The sequence below is a fragment of the Oryctolagus cuniculus genome, chromosome 11, assembly GCF_964237555.1.
Source record: "Oryctolagus cuniculus chromosome 11, mOryCun1.1, whole genome shotgun sequence".
NCBI classification, from domain to species: domain Eukaryota; kingdom Metazoa; phylum Chordata; class Mammalia; order Lagomorpha; family Leporidae; genus Oryctolagus; species Oryctolagus cuniculus.
Genome location: NC_091442.1, coordinates 44,807,811 through 44,825,739, shown reverse-complemented (window position 1 = coordinate 44,825,739; position 17,929 = coordinate 44,807,811). Strand labels below are relative to the sequence as shown.

The 17,929-nt window shown below is 48.5% G+C and overlaps 1 protein-coding gene across 4 annotated transcripts in view; it reads right to left on the bottom strand.

The window, feature by feature from the left end:
- The window catches only part of CFAP61 (cilia and flagella associated protein 61), a 252,953-nt gene that overhangs the window by 100,263 nt on the left and 134,761 nt on the right, over nucleotides 1-17,929 (bottom strand). For all 4 annotated transcript variants that reach the window (XM_008256339.4, XM_051845334.2, XM_008256341.4 and 1 more), the window contains one exon: nucleotides 10,002-10,129. In XM_008256339.4, the coding sequence (XP_008254561.2) occupies nucleotides 10,002-10,129 (128 nt within the window). The remainder of the gene's footprint in view (nucleotides 1-10,001; nucleotides 10,130-17,929) is intronic.

Genomic DNA, 17,929 nt, shown 5'->3' with positions numbered 1-17,929 from the left:
GGGCCCTGCACCCCATGGGAGACCAGGAGAAGCACCTGGCTCCTGCCTTCGAATCAGTGCGGTGCGCCGGCCGCGGCAGCCATTGGAGGGTGAACCAACGGCAGAAAGGAAGACCTTTCTCTCTGTCTCTCTCTCTCTCACTGTCCACTCTGACTGTCAAATATATATATATATATATAAATACTGGGGTCAGCATGTGGTATAGTGGGTTGGACCGCCACCTGTGATGCCAGTATCCCATACGGGTGCCGGCTTGAGCCCCAGCTGCTCCACTTCTGATCCAGATCCCTGCTAATGGCCTAGCGAAGCAGCAGAGGATGACCAGACTGCTTGGGCCCCTGCACCCAAGTTGGAGACCCAGAAGAATCTCCTGGCTTCAGCCTGGCCCAGTCCCAGCCATTGTGGCCATCTGGGGAGTGAGCCAGTGAATGGAAAACCTGTCTCTCCCTCTCTGTCTCTCTCTGTAGCTCTGCCTTTCACATAAATAAATCTTTAAAATGCCAAGATGGCAGCTACAAAAGACAACTCAGAAAGCTGCCACACACCAGAGGTGGCAAAATACAAGACACGAATCAGTTCCTTGAGACTGGAATAATAAAGCATTCTGGGAATTCAAAAATGAGAAAAAGTGAGATCACTTCTCACGGGGGAGGAGGAGGAGGAGTTTTGTCCTGAGCAAGTGATGGTTATCAGGAAAGCTTTATTAACACCACATGGGCAGATTTCTTCCTGCTGCTTCTGGGGCCTTCCTTCTTACTGGAGCTAGTTTAAACATAAAACCTTGTGAGGTGCTTTCTACTAGGTCCAATGTATTGTCTACATACTATGAACACGGGGTAATGACTCCAGTAATGACATCATGCTAATGATAACTCAATAATTAGACCTAGTGAGTCCTAAAGTCACGACGTGACTTAGAAAGGTAGATGATTTGTTGGGAATCAGAAAATGTGGTCTTGAAAACAAGCCCATAAGAACGAGTTAGCTACAATGAACAATTAGAGGGGGAAATAGGTTTTCTTCCAGATAAAGAACACTAATTTTGAGGAAGTATCTACATAAGCAGTTCCCAGGCCCAGCTGCATGTCAGAATTACCTGGGGGAGCCTGTCGAAACACATATTCCTGGAACGCACGCCAGTCCTACTGAGCTGTAACCCAAAAGTAGGGCTGAGGAAGTTGTATTTCTACAGCCTTCTCCTTTCCCGCCTAAGGGGGCTTGGACGCGCACAACCGTGCCATCGGGGATTCTGGAAAAATCTTTTATTTATAGACAGACTACTCAATGTCAGCCCCATTGTCTAGGAAGGTGAGTCACAACATTTTCGTCCACCATAAATTCCATAAACAAAAGGGGAGGGAGGGGCACTGTGGCACAAGCAGGGTAAGCCGCCCCTTGGGATGTCTGGCCCCATACTGGACTGCCTGGTTTGAGCTCTGGGTACCCCCTGCTGCCAATCCAGCTTCCTGCTAGCGCATCCTGAGAGGAAGCTTGGGCCCCTGCCACCCATGTGGGAGACCTGGAGGAAGTTCCTAGCTCTTGGCTCTAGCCTGGCCCAGCTCTGGCTGTTGTGGGTCTTTGGGGGAATGAACCAGTGGATGGAGATTTCTCTCTCTCACACTCCCCTCTTCCCTGCCCCATCACTCTGCCTTTCAAATAGATAAATACATCTTCTAAAAAAAATAAAGATAAATTCAAAGCTAATTTTTTTTTCAAGCCCAAATGTTGTCCGATGTTGGTAGTGTTGGATCATCCCTTTGAAAGGTTTTTATCTTCAAAGAGCTGTAATTAGAGAGAAACATGCACTCCAGAAGCCACCTAACAAAGATGGTCTGGCCTGGTGCAGCCTAGCCTGGCCTCACGAAAGGAGCAATGCCTAGACTCCCATGCCCCAGAGAGGATGCCCCGACCCCATCACCTCTACAGAAGCTCCCACACCTGTGTTGCAGGCCAGGCTCCTTGCAATTTTCACCCAATGTCACGTGGCGTAAGAGGGGGGCCAGGTTGCCGTCTCCTGTTCCCTCATGCACCTGTACCCAGGATAAAGGATTCAATGGGGAGATGTTATAGCTTAATTCTCTCTCTGGAGGGGAAAGTGACTGGTGGGTTTGGCCCCGAGTAGGGGGAACAGAGTGGCACAGCTGAGGGTGGACCATGTCTTTGGTCTGTGATGGAGGCATGGCTGCACATGAGAAAAGTGGGGACGGTAGGAAGAAGCCGGCAGGGACAGGATGGTTTCCATGTAGGAGGGCTGCAGACTGAGGGAACCCCTAGAAGGCTGGCAAAGCACAGACTGCTGAGCCAATTCCAAGTTCCTGATGCGGCAGACCTGGCTGGGGCCTGCCAAGTTCCCCAGTGGTGCTGATGCTGGTGTTCTAAGGATGACACTTTGAGAACCACTATTCTGGCCAGCGCCGCGGCTCAACAGGCTAATCTTCCACCTTGCGGCGCCGGCACACCGGGTTCTAGTCCCGGTCGGGGCGCCGGATTCTGTCCCGGTTGCCCCTCTTCCAGGCCAGCTCTCTGCTGTGGCCCGGGAGTGCAGTGGAGGATGGCCCAAGTGCTTGGGCCCTGCACCCCATGGGAGACCAGGAGAAGCACCTGGCTCCTGCCATCGGATCAGCGCGGTGCACCGGCCGCAGCGCGCCAGCTGTGGTGGCCATTGGAGGGTGAACCAATGGCAAAGGAAGACCTTTCTCTCTCTTTCTCTCTCTCTCACTGTCCACTCTGCCTGTCAAAAAACAAACAAACAAACAAACAAAAAACCACTATTCTGACTGCAGATGACTGCGAGGCTGCCAGGGCGTCCAGGTGCTCAAGACAGGAGAGCAGAGTTTAGTAGTGTCCTACCAAGGAAGAGCAAGGAGAGCTCAAAACCTGCATGGAAAAATGGAATTAAAAGATAAGCTTATTTGGGTGCAAAAAGTGTTTGAAATCCATGAATAGTATTTCTCCGCAACATGCATTTCCATGATTTCTTTGAAGACCTCTCATATACACGATTTCATTTTTTGCACCAAAATAAACTTATCTTTGGATCCTACTTTTCCACGAGCTTTGTGAATTACCCTTATCTATGATCCTATTAAGTATTTGAGACATATGAATAAAGACAGAAATTTTTGTCTTTGCTTTGTTGTTTTTGTTTGCTTTTATTTATTTATTTTTAATAAGATTTATTTATTTGAAAGGCAGAGTTACAGAGAGGCTGAGGCAGAGAGAGAGATGGGTCTTTCATCCACTGGTTCACTCCCCAGATGGCCACAACGGCTGGAGCTGTGCCAATCCGAAGCCAGGAGCAAAGAGCTTCCTCTGGGTCTCCCACACAGGTGCAGGGCCCCAAGGACTTGGGCCATCTTGTACTGCTATCCCAAGCCATAACAGAGAACTGGATCGTAAGTAGAGCAACCAGGACTCGAATCAGCGCCCATATGGGATGCCAGCATTGCAGGCAGCTGCTTTACCTGCTGCGCCACAGCCCTGGCCCCTGCTTTGTTTAAAATGCAGTAGAATTATTGGTCTTGGGATGGGAGGTGCAGGCAGAGCCTCTTAAGATGTAAATATTAGGGACTGGCATTGTGTAGCAGCATGTTAAGCTGTTTCCTGTAATACCAGCTGCTCCACTTTCAATCTAGCTCCCTGCTAATAAACCTGGGAAGAGAGCAGAGAATGGCTCACACGGGTGGGTCCCTGCACCCACATGGGAGACCCGGATAAAGCTCCTGGTTTCTGATTGGCCCAGCCCTGGCCATTATAGCCATTTAGGGAGTGAACAAGCACATGGAAGATCTATCTGTGTTTCTCCTTCTTTCTCTCTCTAACTCTGCCTTTCAAATAAATAAATAAATAAATCTTTAAAAAAAGATGTAAACGATAAACTTCAGATTAGCAGTAGAACAAAGGTCCCCAAGAATCTCAAGATAGCAGTTGGCAAAGCATCTATACAGCAGGAAAAGGCCTCAGACACATCCATCAGTGGCCCATGAGTTCATGACCAGCAGTGGAGTGCTCTGAAAAGCCCAAGGTGTGGCCCCTCTGAACGTTAAGATCCACGATCCGTGAGGAATCTGGACGTCCTTCCGTTTGGATTGACAGCCATCAGGGAGGAACACTGTCTGACCCCAGGAGCTGGAAGAACAGCCCCAGGGTGAGCTTGCAACAGCCAGGACAGGCACTCGGGGCAAATACCCCAACCCCCTGCACCCCTGAGAGGCCCATTCGCAGCTGCGTCCCTCAGAAGGCTCCAGTGGGACCTGCTGACAAGCACAGTTTTGGCTCTGCTGCTTTTCCCGACCTCCCTGTCTCAGCACCCTGTTCTCCCAGGCAGGGGCACCTGCAGATAAATTACTCACACCCAAATGCTTTGGTCTCAGCCTGGTTTGAAGGGATGGAGGCACAGACAAGTGTCAGTGTCATCCCGCGAGGATCAGCTGGTGGCAGACTGTGAAGACTGGAGAGGTGAGCCTATTACTTGGTTTGGGGTCTATGGTTTGTGCTGTGTATGATCATGAAGAATGCATTTCCTATTTAATGTCTTGAACCCCAAAGAATCAAAGAGAACCCACAGAAATGACAACAAGTTGACCTGCCCCTGCCCCGCCCCATGCGTGCCATGGGGCTAATGTTACTCAAAGAGCATTCCTTTTCTTATGTTCTGGGAGACAAGAAAAGTTACACCAGGAATGAGCAGGTGTGTACACGTTCAGTAAATGGTTTAACATTAAGTACATTTAAATACCGGCATCCGATTAGGAGACCCACTTGTGACTAGCAAGGCCAGGGGGACAGTTCTGGGTCATCGTTTACCCAGGGCAGAATGGCAGCTCCTTGTGCCTGGGGAGACTAAGCCTCTGCACCTGGCACACACCCTCCCTGCCTGTGCCCCTGCCCCCACCCCCCATCCCAGCCACCGCTGCAGCCTCGGCACAGTCCCTGGTGGCCCCACTCTGATGCCGCCAGGGCAACACGACAAGACATGACCTGCCTCCTGGAACCCCGCCTCCCCCAGAGGCAGACTGCTGCCTACTCCCCTCCCCAGACTCGGCAGAGGGGGGCCCCCATGCACGCCAGGGCTGTCACTGCCGCACTGCTTCTGACCTCCTGTCAACAGGACAATCGGGGGGTGGGGGGGGACACGGGCCCATTGGTTCCTGGGGCAGAGACCGATAGGACAGGACAGTGGTGCTCACCAGTCTGTTCCTGGGCGGGGGGCGAGGGAGGGGCGGTCAGCTCTGAGCTCAGCAAGGAAGCACGGACTATTTAATTAGTCACCTAATTAGTGACAGGCCACACTGAAGGTTTCAGATGTCCTCAGACAAATGTAAAGATAAAAAGCCTAATTAAGCCGCAAACACTGGGCCGGCTGCTGCCAGCGCCCACAGCTGTGCCGGATATTGTGCGGAACTGCGCAGCCCGATAACAGGAGTTATACAGTCGATCTGAAAACATGCCGGCCTGTTCCAAGCTCTCCGTAGCCCACTCAGTCCACTAAACCAGATGAGTGCAGGTTCAACCGCTAGGTCGCCAATCTGAGACTTCACCCTTGGATGGGATTATTTGGTTATGCTTTGAACAAAGTCTTTTTTCTCCATAGTGGAAGTGGAAGCCAATGAGGACTGGGCTTTCCGGCACCTTCTGTGTGTCAAAGCATGTGTCTCTGTAGTCCCACTGAGCCTAGGACACCCCCTGGGCTGCCTTCACTCACTGTCATTCTTTATGCCTTTTTCCAGTGCCTATACAAGCTCCTTAAGAGATTCTTTACATCAGAACTGAATTAGGGAGGATTTTAAAATAATGGATTAAAAGGAACTGCTCTGTAATCACGAGTAAATGCTACAAAACACGGAGACATCGAGACACACGTACTGATACAGGGGAAAGGAGGATTGGCCTCTGCTCAGCGAGTTTGTGCCCAAAGGATAGTGACAAAACTGTTCTTGTGCACAATTCTGGGGGAAAATATATGCATTTGGAACACTGTGTGGGGCAGGGCCCGGAACCTTTTAAGTTATTTAGACATTATTGTATTTATTTATTTATCTATTTGATAGGCAGAGAGACAGAGAGAGCTCCTACCCACTGACTCACCCCCTAAAAGCCCTCAACACCTAGGACTGGGCTCAGGACTGGGAATGTAATCTGGGTCTTCTGCCTGGGCAGCAGGTTGTTTGAGCAGTTGCTTAAGCCATCACTGTTGCCTCCCAGGGTCTATACTGGCCGGAAGCTGGCATCAACACCTGGAGCTGAGAGTCAAACCCAGGTCTTCCAGTGTGGGACACAGGCATCCTAACTGTTAGGCTAAACACCTGCTCCTGCTCCTGCAGCTGTGCCAAGAGCCCACGTGATGCAGAGACAGCTTGTCCACAGACCATACTGTTGAGTAAAAAGGAGGGAAAAAGACAAGTTCATGGGCCTCATTCCTGCCCTTTCTGGGGTCTTCCAATTCCAGATTTATTTTTTTTAAAACGAGTTGGGAGTGTCTTCATAGAAAGCCTGTAATATTCAGCATAACGCATTTGGGAAGCTCAGCAGGGTTAGACTTGGTACCCCACATGGTAAATTCCTGCCTTTCTGAGCTTCGTGGAGAGAGGCCTCGTGCTCGTGGAAAAGGCTTCTGGGCTTCCCTGAGAAGCTCTCTGCTTCGTGAAACAGTGTTTCCTCCATGGATGATGTAAGCCCATTTGGGACCTGGCTGTTAGTCCAAGACTGGGGAGCCCACTTAAATGCCAGGTAGGGCAGGTGGACTTCTTAGGGCTGGCAGAACCTGGGGGCCCCTGCTGAGTCCCTGCCTTGGCACAGATGAGGAGGTGGGCTTCCTGCCAAGGTCCAGCTCACTCTCTACTTTCTTCAGTGGGGGGCGGGGGTGCTGTCACTAGAGGTACTCAGAGGACACTGTGCGGTGACACCTATAGGCTCTGCCCAAGTAAGAGCTTTTTGTCCCAAAGAGACAGGGCACATGAATGAACACAGTGCGTTAATCTCAAGGACCATAACTTTAAAAGAATTAGGGTATATCACTCAAATGTCTGAACACACAGAAAAATGTCTTGCGATCTGCCTTTTCCCTCCGGTCCCCTGCCCTCTGCACCACAGGTGAGCCGGCCTTTCTTCCCTCTGTGCTCCTCCCCCTAACTCCCAGAGAACTGCTCCGCTGGCCCTGGCTCTGCTGCTGCCTTCTGCCCCTGCTCAGCCCGAGTCTTGCCAGGTAGGGATGCCCAGGTGACAGAGAGGGTGGTTAGGACAAAAGGGGCAGAGCCCATGTAGGCCCCCCTTGAGTGCCTCTTGAGCGGCTTCTGTGCAGTGCCCTCAAGATATTAAGTGCATGGGACCAGGGGGAGGGAACCAAAGAGCTGAGCCCTTCCCCACTCTGAGCGGCCCTGCACCCTTGCCGTCCATCACCCCCTGGTCAGGGGTCTTTCCGAGGCTGATGGAAGCTGCCAAAAGCTCTGACAACAGGGCTACAGTCCTCCACCTGATGCTGGGCAGGAGGGCAGGAGAACAGCCCGGGAGGTCGGACCCTGGGACACTGGTGTAAGTCCGTAGGGAAAGGCCTGGCACACGCTGTCCAGCCCTGGAGGCCCGAGAGGCCCTGCCCTCATATGGACAGCAGGCAGGGGCTGTCATATGCCTGACAGCTAAAGACAAGAAAGTTCGCCCAGGTGTGTTTGAGCAGACGCAATGCTCGACGGGTAGCAGCTGAGCAGTGGTCACATGGAATGCTGCGCTTAAAATAAAATCTGGCTCAGCACTCAAGACTCTGCTTGCGATGCTGGCGTCCCATACTGGAGTTTGGGTCCTGGCTCTGCTTCTGAGTCCAGCTTCCTGCTAGTGCCCACCGTGGGAGGCGCTGGGTGATGACTCAAACACCTGGGTCCCTGCTGAACATGTAGGAGACCTGGACTGGGTTCCTGGTTTCTGGTTTCAGCCTGGCCCAGCCCCAGCTGTTGTGGACCTTCAGAAAGCAAACAAGTAGATGGGAGCTTTCTTTGTCTCTTTGCCTTTCCAATAAAAAGAAAGAAAGAAAGAAAGAAAGAAAGAAAGAAAGAAAGAAAGAAAGGAAGGAAGGAAGGAAGGAAGGAAGGAAGGAAGGAAGGAAGGAAGGAAGGAAGGAAGGAAGGAAGGAAGGAAGGAAGGAAGGAAGGAAGGAAGGAAGGAAGGAAGAAAAGAAAGAAAGAAACAGGTATCTGTTTAAAAGCCCGGTCCTTCACGCTCCTGGCACAGAGTGGGTGCCCCAGTGAATCAGGTGCTGACTTTGGGCCAACCACTGCAGCTCTCCCAGGAGCACCTTAGCACTCGGGGACAGGACACAGTAAGGGCACAGTTTCCGCGATGACTGCTCTTCGGTGTCCTTTGAAGAGGAGACCAAAGGTGCTTTATAATTTCTTGCATGGAAATAATATGAGAACAAAGAGTTGTGTCTGTTGTGTCACCAGATGACAATCCTGCCAGATTTTCTGGAAAAAGAGGTTCCCGCACTGGGCCTCAAATGGATTTTCCAGGAACAGCAGTGCACCTGCTGAGCCCGATAATGCAGCTCGGGAGGACAAGGAGGATGATTTTTTTTTTCTAATTCTTGCTTCCAAAATGTGGGTTTAGTCCTCACTGGTGGCTAGTGTTTGGTGAAAACTGTATTTTTAAATTCATTCCAGCTCAAATCATTTATAAAATTTAGTTCAAATGTTAGATGAACTGGTAAAGTTTAATATGCAGCAGGTTACTATGGTGATCGTTAATTTAAAATAATTAGGGAAAATAATGAGAAAACTATTTCCTCTCTTAAGGATTCGAGATCCGTAAACTGATACCAGTCTATTTTTAGTGGACATAATCTATGTAACAATGATAGAGAATTATGGGTACTTTAAAATGCTTTAAAAAGGTCTGATTGAGGAATTGAATCAACCCAGTGCTTACATCAAAATTTATATTTGTCTTTATTAAATCTAGATCAATTCCACAAAAAGAAAATCACATATATATATCTTAATGTAATCATTTTAAACAAAACATGATAACTAAGGACATGGCTAAATTAAGATTTAAGACGGGCCGGCGCCGCGGCTCACTAGGCTAATCCTCCGCCTAGCGGCGCCGGCACACCGGGTTCTAGTCCCGGTTGGGGCGCCGGATTCTGTCCCGGTTGCCCCTCTTCCAGGCCAGCTCTCTGCTGTGGCCAGGGAGTGCAGTGGAGGATGGCCCAGGTGCTTGGGCCCTGCACCCCATGGGAGACCAGGAAAAGCACCTGGCTCCTGGCTCCTGCCATCGGATCAGCGCGGTGCGCCGGCCGCAGCGCGCCGGCCGCGGCGGCCATTGGAGGGTGAACCAACGGCAAAGGAAGACCTTTCTCTCTGTCTCTCTCTCTCACTGTCCACTCTGCCTGTCAAAAAAAAAAAAAAAAAAAGATTTAAGACGTATTTATGATAACTTCTTGACTACTATAATTTCACAATTCCGCTCCGATAGCACATCATTCAAAAACGCTTGCGGGGTGTGCATTTGGCACTTGGGATGCCTGCATCCCACCATGGAGGACCTGAGTTCAAGTCCCAGCTGCACTCCTGTGTCCAGCTTCCTGCTAATGTGCACCCTGGAAGGCAGCAGGTGATGGCTCAACTGCTTGGGCCCCTGCCACCCACACGGGAGACCTGGATGGAGTTCAAAGCTCCTGGCCTCAGCCTCTCCCAGCAACAGTTGTGGCCATTCGGGGAGTAAACCAGAGGATGGAAGACCCTCTCACCCCTCCCTCTCCCTCTCTCTCTTGCTCTTTCAAATAAAGAAATCTTTTTTAAAACAGGAGTGTGACTGTGTTCTAATAAAACTTTGCTCACGACAGCAAGCCAAATTTGGCCAGAGGGCTATACTTTGCTAACTCCCAGTCTAGAATATGCCACCAACTCATCAATCCACACAGTAGCAAGCAAACCCAGGCCTACTCTCTGAAGAGGCTCTCACAGGGTATGGGAAGAGGATTTTTTATTATTTAAAATAAATTAGAAACTCACCAAAATACCAACGTCTCTAGGAAGGAAATTCCCACGTTGGAGGCACCAACCACAACGATCCTGGCGTTGACAGTTATTTTAGGTTCCAACGTTAGTTTTCTGTTTGTGTGGTTCAAGGCATAACTCAACTGGGGAAAAAAGGCAAAGACAAAGAGGAACTTAAGGGAAATGCGACTGAGTCCACACAACAAAACTGGGAATTTCATGGAATTACTGAGCTAGAACATTATTGAAGAAAAAAACTTCATAATGCTTGTGCAGCAACCCTGGTGAAATGCATGGGAAGGTATTTTTAAGAAATTAACGGAAGGAGGCCAATGCTGTGGTGCAGCAGGTAAAGCTCCCCTCTCCCTGCCCCTGCCCTGCAACGCCAGCACCCCATATGGACGCCGGTTCGTGTCCCTGCTGCTCCACTTCCAATCCAGCTTCCTAATGATGGCTTGGGAAAAGCAGCAGAGGATGGCCCAAGTGTTTGGGCCCTGCCACCCACATGGGAGACCCGGATGAAGCTCCTGGCTCCTGGCTCCTGGCTCCTGGCTCCAGCCTGGCCCAGCCCTGGTGGTTACAGCCATCTGGGGAGTGAAACCAATGGATGGGAACATTCTCTCTGACTTCTCCCCTCTCTCTAACTCTGACTTTCAAACTAAACAAACAAGTCTTTAAAAAACAAACAAACAAACAAACAAAAAAAACCAAGAAAGTAACATAAGACTATACAAATACACCTAACACTTAGGCCACGCCACACAAAAATGCTTGGTTTGGCTGATTCTTGTGTAACTTCCGACAGTTGTTTCACACGGGTCAGCAGTACTTAATGGATAGAGGACAAGGTCAACGATTCTGCAGGAAGACAGACAAACTGCCTGGGAGTCCACGGTACCCTGGATGGTCCCAGGTTTTTCCTTCCGTCCTGGGTTTTCCTGAAACCTTTGGCTGAATTATGTTAGTTGTATACCTGAATAGAAGAAGCATTCTCTCTTACTTATTTACATATTCCCCACAATACTTAACACAGCACCTTCTGGACAGCAGGTGCTTAGTAGTAACTGTTGATTGAGGCTGCTGCATGGCAAGGATTTGAAAATCTCTCAGATGCTTTGGGGTTAAGAGGAGGACTCCAAAAATTTAACTGACATTAGTTGTACATATTTATGGGATACAGTCTGACATTTCAATACAGGTGTATGATGCGAGTTGATCACAACATTTCTCCTTCTTTGGCATTACTTTATGATTGGCAGCTCAGCACCAGTCTCTCTCACCTTTGTTTTTGCAATGTGTACTAGGTCACGGCAAGCTATGGTCTCCCCCACATGCTGTGTAACACCAGGAACTTATTCCTCTGATCTAACTCTGCTATGGTACCATCATCCAAACTCCCTCTCTCTCCCCTACCCCTCCCAGCCTCTAGCAATCATCATTCTGAGTTCAGGTGGTGGCTTTTTTTTTTTTTAAGATTTATTTATTTATTTATTTATTTGAAAGAGTACTCAGAGAGAGGAGAGGCAGGAAGAGAGAGAGAGAGAGAGACAGAGAGAGAGAGAGAGAGGTCTTCTATCCGCTGGTTCACTCCCCAGTTGGCTGCAACAGCCAGAGCTGTGCCGATCTGAGGCCAGGAGCCAGGAGCCTCTTCTGGGTCTCCCACGCAGGTGCAGGTGCAAGGACTTGGGCCATCTCCTACTGCTTTCCCAGGCCATAGCAGGGAGCTAGAGGAGAAGTGGAGCAGCAGGGACTTGAACTGGCGCCCATATGGGATGCTGACACTGCAGATGGCAGCTTTACCTGCTACACCACAGTGCTGGCCTCAGATGGAGTTCTGTTTTAGCTTATTCTCCCACATGAGTACAACAGGTGACATCTGTCCTCCGTCTGGCTTATTCCACCTGACATGATGTGCTCCAATTCCACCCTTTCTGCTGCAAATGAGAGGATCTCATCCTTTCTTATGGCCAAGTAATATTCCATTGTGTATGGGTCTACATTTTCTCTGTCCATTCATCTGATGAAAGAGGGCCAGGGCATGTTCTTGTGGCAACGTCAGGAGTATAAGCAGGGTAAGTAAAAATAAGCAGTATTTCTTGAGCCTGGCCAAAGCCATTCACACAGAAGTGCCTAGTATCTAAGAGATGGTGAACTATACTCACTTCTAGTGGGAGGAACCTAGCGTCACTCAGCAAAGGAGCCCGGCCCAGGGAGGGGAGACAGCAGGGAAGAGTGACGCAGCCTCCTGTGTCTCATCAATTATTCAGGCCAGCTGGTATCTTTCACAAGCCAACCGCAGAGTTCGCAGGTTGACGGACTTTAAATGAACACACCATGCTGCCAGAAAGGTGCATGTTCTTGTGTACGGCAGTTCTGATCTGCTCTCTGAGTATTTCCCAGGATGGGTCAATGAGGAATCATGCAAGAAACCCCATTAATATTGGTAAACCTGGGTGCCACTTTGTGCTGCAGCCTGTTTAATTTGCAAGACAATCAGGCCAACGGCAAATTCTCTCTAGCCAGGGGCCTTGGACGGTCAACGGGAGGTGGGTAGGAAGCATCTGAGTATATGAGTACATGGTGTTGGGGCCAGCGCTGTGGCGTAGCGGGTAAAGCCTCCACCTGCAGTGCCGGCATCCCATACGGGTGCTCGTTAGAGTCCTGGCTGCTCCACTTCCGATCCAGCTCTCTGCTGTGGCCTGGGAAAGCAGTAGAAGATGGCCCAAGTCCTTGGGCCCCTGCACCCACATGGGAGACCAGGAAGCAGCTCCTGGCTCCTGGCTTCAGATCAGCATAGCTCTAGCCATTGCAGCCATTTGGGAGAGTGAAACAGTGGGTGGAAAACTTCCCTCTCTCTCTCTCTGCCTCTGCCTCTCCTCTGTAACTCTGCCTGTCAAATAAATATTTTTTAAAAATGAGTATATGGTGTTCTGGTGGCATCTACTCGCAGGTCTAGCAGATTTAAAATGCAAGCAACTCAACAGGGGTAAAACCTAAAGGTCCTTCCATAAGGAGCTGCATCCAGACACTCCCCTCTGCCGCGGCAGAGTAAGGAAACACTGAAATGTGGGCAGTAAAGAAATCTGCCGGTGAAGAATCACCCCTCCCTTCCGAAACAGCTCCTCCGTCAGGGACACAAAGCCGGCTGCGGAATGGAACAGGGTGGCTTTTGTTTCCTGCACAATAGCTCTAACACCAACAGCTGCCAGGCCTCAGAAATCACCTTTCTGTTAAACACACAAAGTGGCCTCCGGGTGTCAAGAGTTAGCCATCAGTACCAGTGACAGGTGGGTGTCTCAGGAGAGGGGGATCACATTGTTTCAGAGAAAACCCAATTTTTTATGCCCATGTTTTCACTGAAAACATAGCCAGTCCTCAGGTATGATGAAGTCTTCTGACCTGAAAAAAAAATCATTTTTTTCTTTCATTAGCATAGCTGGTTTTTAAACAAGCCTTCGAAAGGAATCTTCCAGCTTGCGAAGCTTGGAAATGAAGACTGCTCCTGTCGCGTTAGAGTTTTGCCTCTAAGCAGGAGGCACAGGTCATCTTTAATGAAAGCAGAATATTTCCTCCCTTTCTCTTCTTTCAAACTACAGTTTGCATGGGAAAGACAGACAGGTATAGAGGATCCCCTGGGTCACGTCAGCTTGTCCTGTCTTGTTCTGAACATCCACCCTAAAAATGTCCCACGCACTGGAGATCCTGTTTGGGGTCTGATTCCCTTAGTAATGCAGTAAGAACAAAAGCCCCTTCTAATTGACTCATATTTTATAGACTGATGTTAAATGTGTCTTGTAACAGCAAATTACTGCTAAGATCCGACAGCGGGGACTGTGGGCTAGTCACCTACTCCAGTGAGAATAAGGATGGTGAGCCAGATCCCACCTCCATTGGTTTCCTTTCAGGACACTTTCGATTCTACTCTTCTATTTGCTAACACTAGGTTAGCACTTTAGACACCAACTCTTCAGTGTAAAATAAGCACACACCCCAGCAAGAGGGAAGAAACCACAGATCATGGTATCTACGCTGACCTTCTAAGGCTAAAAGAAACGGTCCACAAAATTGATAATGACACCCATAATGAGTTTAGAATACCTATCTTAAATTCCAACCCTGAGAGAGGAAAAGGAGAGAAGGCTAACACGGGACTCCCCCTGTTAGGAACTTCTAGAGCCGAGCTTAGAGGCTGGTGTGTGTGGGTTCGGAGAGAATCAGACAGCAAAGGTCCGGTGGGAGGGGCGAGCACCAGACAGGAGCAGATGTTTAAGACGTAACCTCTGTCATCACCGCAAAGATTTAAGCTTCTACCAACACGAGCGTCTACGTGGGAGTGCTGAGTCACTGCCATTCTGGGTAGTTTTTATTCACGTACTTGTTCTGTCTGCCACTTTCCAACTAGACCTGTTTGCTCCTTGAGGTCAGGAACTAACTAACTAACTAACTTCCTCTCTCTCTCTCTCTCTCTCTCTCTCAAGATTTCTTTATTTGAAAGGCAGAGTAACAGAGACAGACAGAGAGAGAGAGGGACAGAGAGATTGAGATTTCAATCTGCTAGTTCAGTCTCCAAATGGCTGCAACAGCCAGGGCTGGGCCAGGCTGAAGCCAGGAGCCAGAATTCCATCCTGATTTCCCCTGCAGGTGGCAGGGGCCCAAGCACTTGCGCCGTCTGTCTTCCTCTGCTTTTTCCCATGCACGTTAACAGGGAGCTGAAGCGGAAGTGGAGCAGCCAGGACTCGAATCAGCGCTCATGTGGGATGCTTGCTCATATCACTACAGGCAGTGGCTTAACTCACTGCACCACAATGCCAGCCCCATTTACTTCTTCTTCTTCTTCTTTTTTTTTTTTTTTGTAGCATTTGAACAACTCCTGCCACACATTTGGGGGCATTCAGTGCCATCATGGACATAATTAAAGGGTGCTGACATAATTGCTATTTCCCAAAAGTGATTTTGTTGGTTCAATTGCTTACATGAAGAAATAAATAATTTAAATAGAAATTAAAAATCAAATTTGATCTTTCTAGGAAAAACGATGTTGATGTATGCAGTTGACTTTACGCCATGAGTCACATACACTTATTAAGATACGTTAAATGCTCAGTGTTGATTTTTATATTCGCATTCTGAGTGTATAAAAAATGGCTGGGGCCAGCGCCATGGCTCAATAGGCTAATTCTCCACCTAGCGGCACTGGCACACCGGGTTCTAGTCCCAGTCCAGATTCTGTCCTGGTTGCCCCTCTTCCAGGCCAGCTCTCTGCTTTGGCCAGGGAAGGCAATGGAGGATGGCCCAAGTGCTTGGGCCCTGCACCCCATGGGAGACCAGGATAAGTACCTGGCTCCTGCCTTCGGATCAGCGCGGTACGCAGGCCGCAGCGCGCCAGCCGTGGCAGCCATTGGAGGGTGAACCAACGGCAAAAAGGAAGACCTTTCTCTCTGTCTCTCTCTCTCACTATCCACTCTGCCTGTCCAAAAAAAAAAAAAAAAAAAAAATGGCTGGCCAAAATATAATTTTACCTGGTATACACAGACTTGAGTTCTGTGGTTTCACAACTGGTTTGTTTTTCTTTGGTACTTATGTGAGTTAGAATGTCCACACGTGCATTACTGACAATATCAATAATGGATTGAAATGCGGAAGTCACTAAAACTACAAATAGGCCAGTAAATTAGAAAGCGGTCCAAATAAACACAAATATTCCTGCACGGCAAATGCCAGGTCCATGCTGAAAGGGGACACGAGACCCCACGTGAAGCGTTTCTCCTGACAACATTTCTTTGGGAGGTTACCTTCGACCTCCAGGGTCATCAGACTGCATTGTCATCAGCCTGGTGGCAAGGTTTGGCCTTGTTTTCTGAATTCCACTTCTGCTTGAAATGCTTAGCCTCTTTTCCTTAAATATCAGTTTCCTCAGGTGTAGCATGGAAGTAAATCACACAGACCTCTACCGTCCTCAGTAGGCAAACATGGGAACCATGCATTAAAAAAAAAAAAAAAAAAAAGGTCCACAAATACTTTGAGCTTTTTCAGGCATGGATGTTACAGGAGGCAAAATTGCACATCCTCGCCACCATCTGCAATATGAAAGGCAAATCTTTGAAGAGCACATTCTAAAAGGGCAAAACAATGAGCTCAATTTTCAGCTCACACCCATGTCCATATATCTTTGCTTACACAAAGCTTCCAAAGACTTCAAAGGGAGCCCTGTCCATGCAAGGAGATGGAAGATGGAGAGAATCTAACCCATTAGGAATAAAATTTCTCAAATCCTTAATAAGCTTACTTTTGCTTTATAAATGCAATTTTTTTTCCTTCTGTCCACACTCTCTTTTCTCTTTGAGAAGTCCTCTGTTTCCCCAATTTGGGCAGAACAAATTATGACAGCTTGACAGTGCCACAAATACCTGGGTAGGTTTTGAAGTTCACAAACTTGACCTCTTTTGGGCAAATTCTTGCAAACATTCACCATATATAAATGAAGGGCTGGGAGGTGTAGACACTTAAAAAGCAGAACCCAATTATGGGAAATATCTTGCATAGATACAAAATGTAATTTCAAAAAGTCTGCTAAAATTATTACAAGGGTTGAAAGGTGCTGTAGGAACATCAACACCACACCTATGTATGGCTAAGATGACACTGAGGTTTGGGCCGTGGTTTTTGAAGGATTCTCTTAACTATCCTCTTGGTAGGGTGATGGGGGGGGATCCCAACAATTTGTAGTTCCAGGACCTCAGACAAAGGCAGACTGCTCTGTCTATGGTATCTCCCGTGGGCAGGGATGACTCAAGGTCGTGCTCTGGCTTCTTTCTTACTGCTGGAGAGAGCAGACTCACAATCTTGCAACGTAGGGGCCAGGGGTGGGCTGTGGTCATGGTGCACCCCTCTACAGGAACACTCTAGGCACATCTCAAGTGTTCAGAAACTGAATGAGGTACCCATTTTGCCTCTGCAAAATCATTAGTTATACTACCTACAAAGAACTGTTATTTTTTTAAGGAACTATCATGCCTTGAATTTCTTTAGACTGTCCCGGGCAAAGGTTAAGAGATAAACAGGTTCTTGTAACATGCTCCCACATAGATAGATAGAATCCTAGTTGAGCAAAGAGGGTTCCTGGATCCATTGTGGCTGGGTTAGGCTGTTTGTAACAGAACCGCCTGAATATCGTAGCTGGAACAGCATAGAAGGTAGTTCATCACTTCCACACAAGAAAACTGAAGCTGCTGAGGCAGTGCCATAAACCCACTGAAGTTCTTCTGCCTGTCTAAACTTGCTGTCCTACTGCACGGCTTCCACGTGCAAGCTTGGTCACGGATGGCGCTGGAGCTACAGACGCCATGTTCTCATTCTAGGCTCCAGGAAGGAGTCTGTGACAGGGGGAAGGAGGGCAAAAAAGGAGACTTCCTTCTAGCTGAGTCACTTCTTTTAGGCAGCTTTTCCAGAATTCCCATTCCAACAGCTTCTGCTTTTATTTCAGGGATCAAAACTAAGTCAAGTGAGTCATGACACGTAGAAGAGGCTTAGGAAGCGCCTTCTCCTAGTTAGAAGAAATGTTGCCTTGAGTAAAATTGAGATCCCATTACTAAGTCTAAAGGGAAGAAAGGCTATGAGAGGGGAGAGGTAGCTCGATGTCTTGGCAAAAGTTCCTTTAACCTCCAATTTTTCTTATATTTCTGTTACCAACTCCGTCTATCCCAAACCCTTCTACACTTTTACTCTGGCCATTATCATTATTTTGCAAACGTTTTCAGGAGTTGAAATTGTTGACACCCTATGATACTTACTTGAGAACGTTCTTAAACATTTATATCAGAAAAAAAGTGTCTTGGAAGTTGAGCTGAGTGACTTTCCTGGATTCCATCAACTGTAGTTTGCACATTTTTTTTTTCCACATTAGCATTCCCCAAATAAGTCTTAACAGCCGAGGTTAGCCAGGC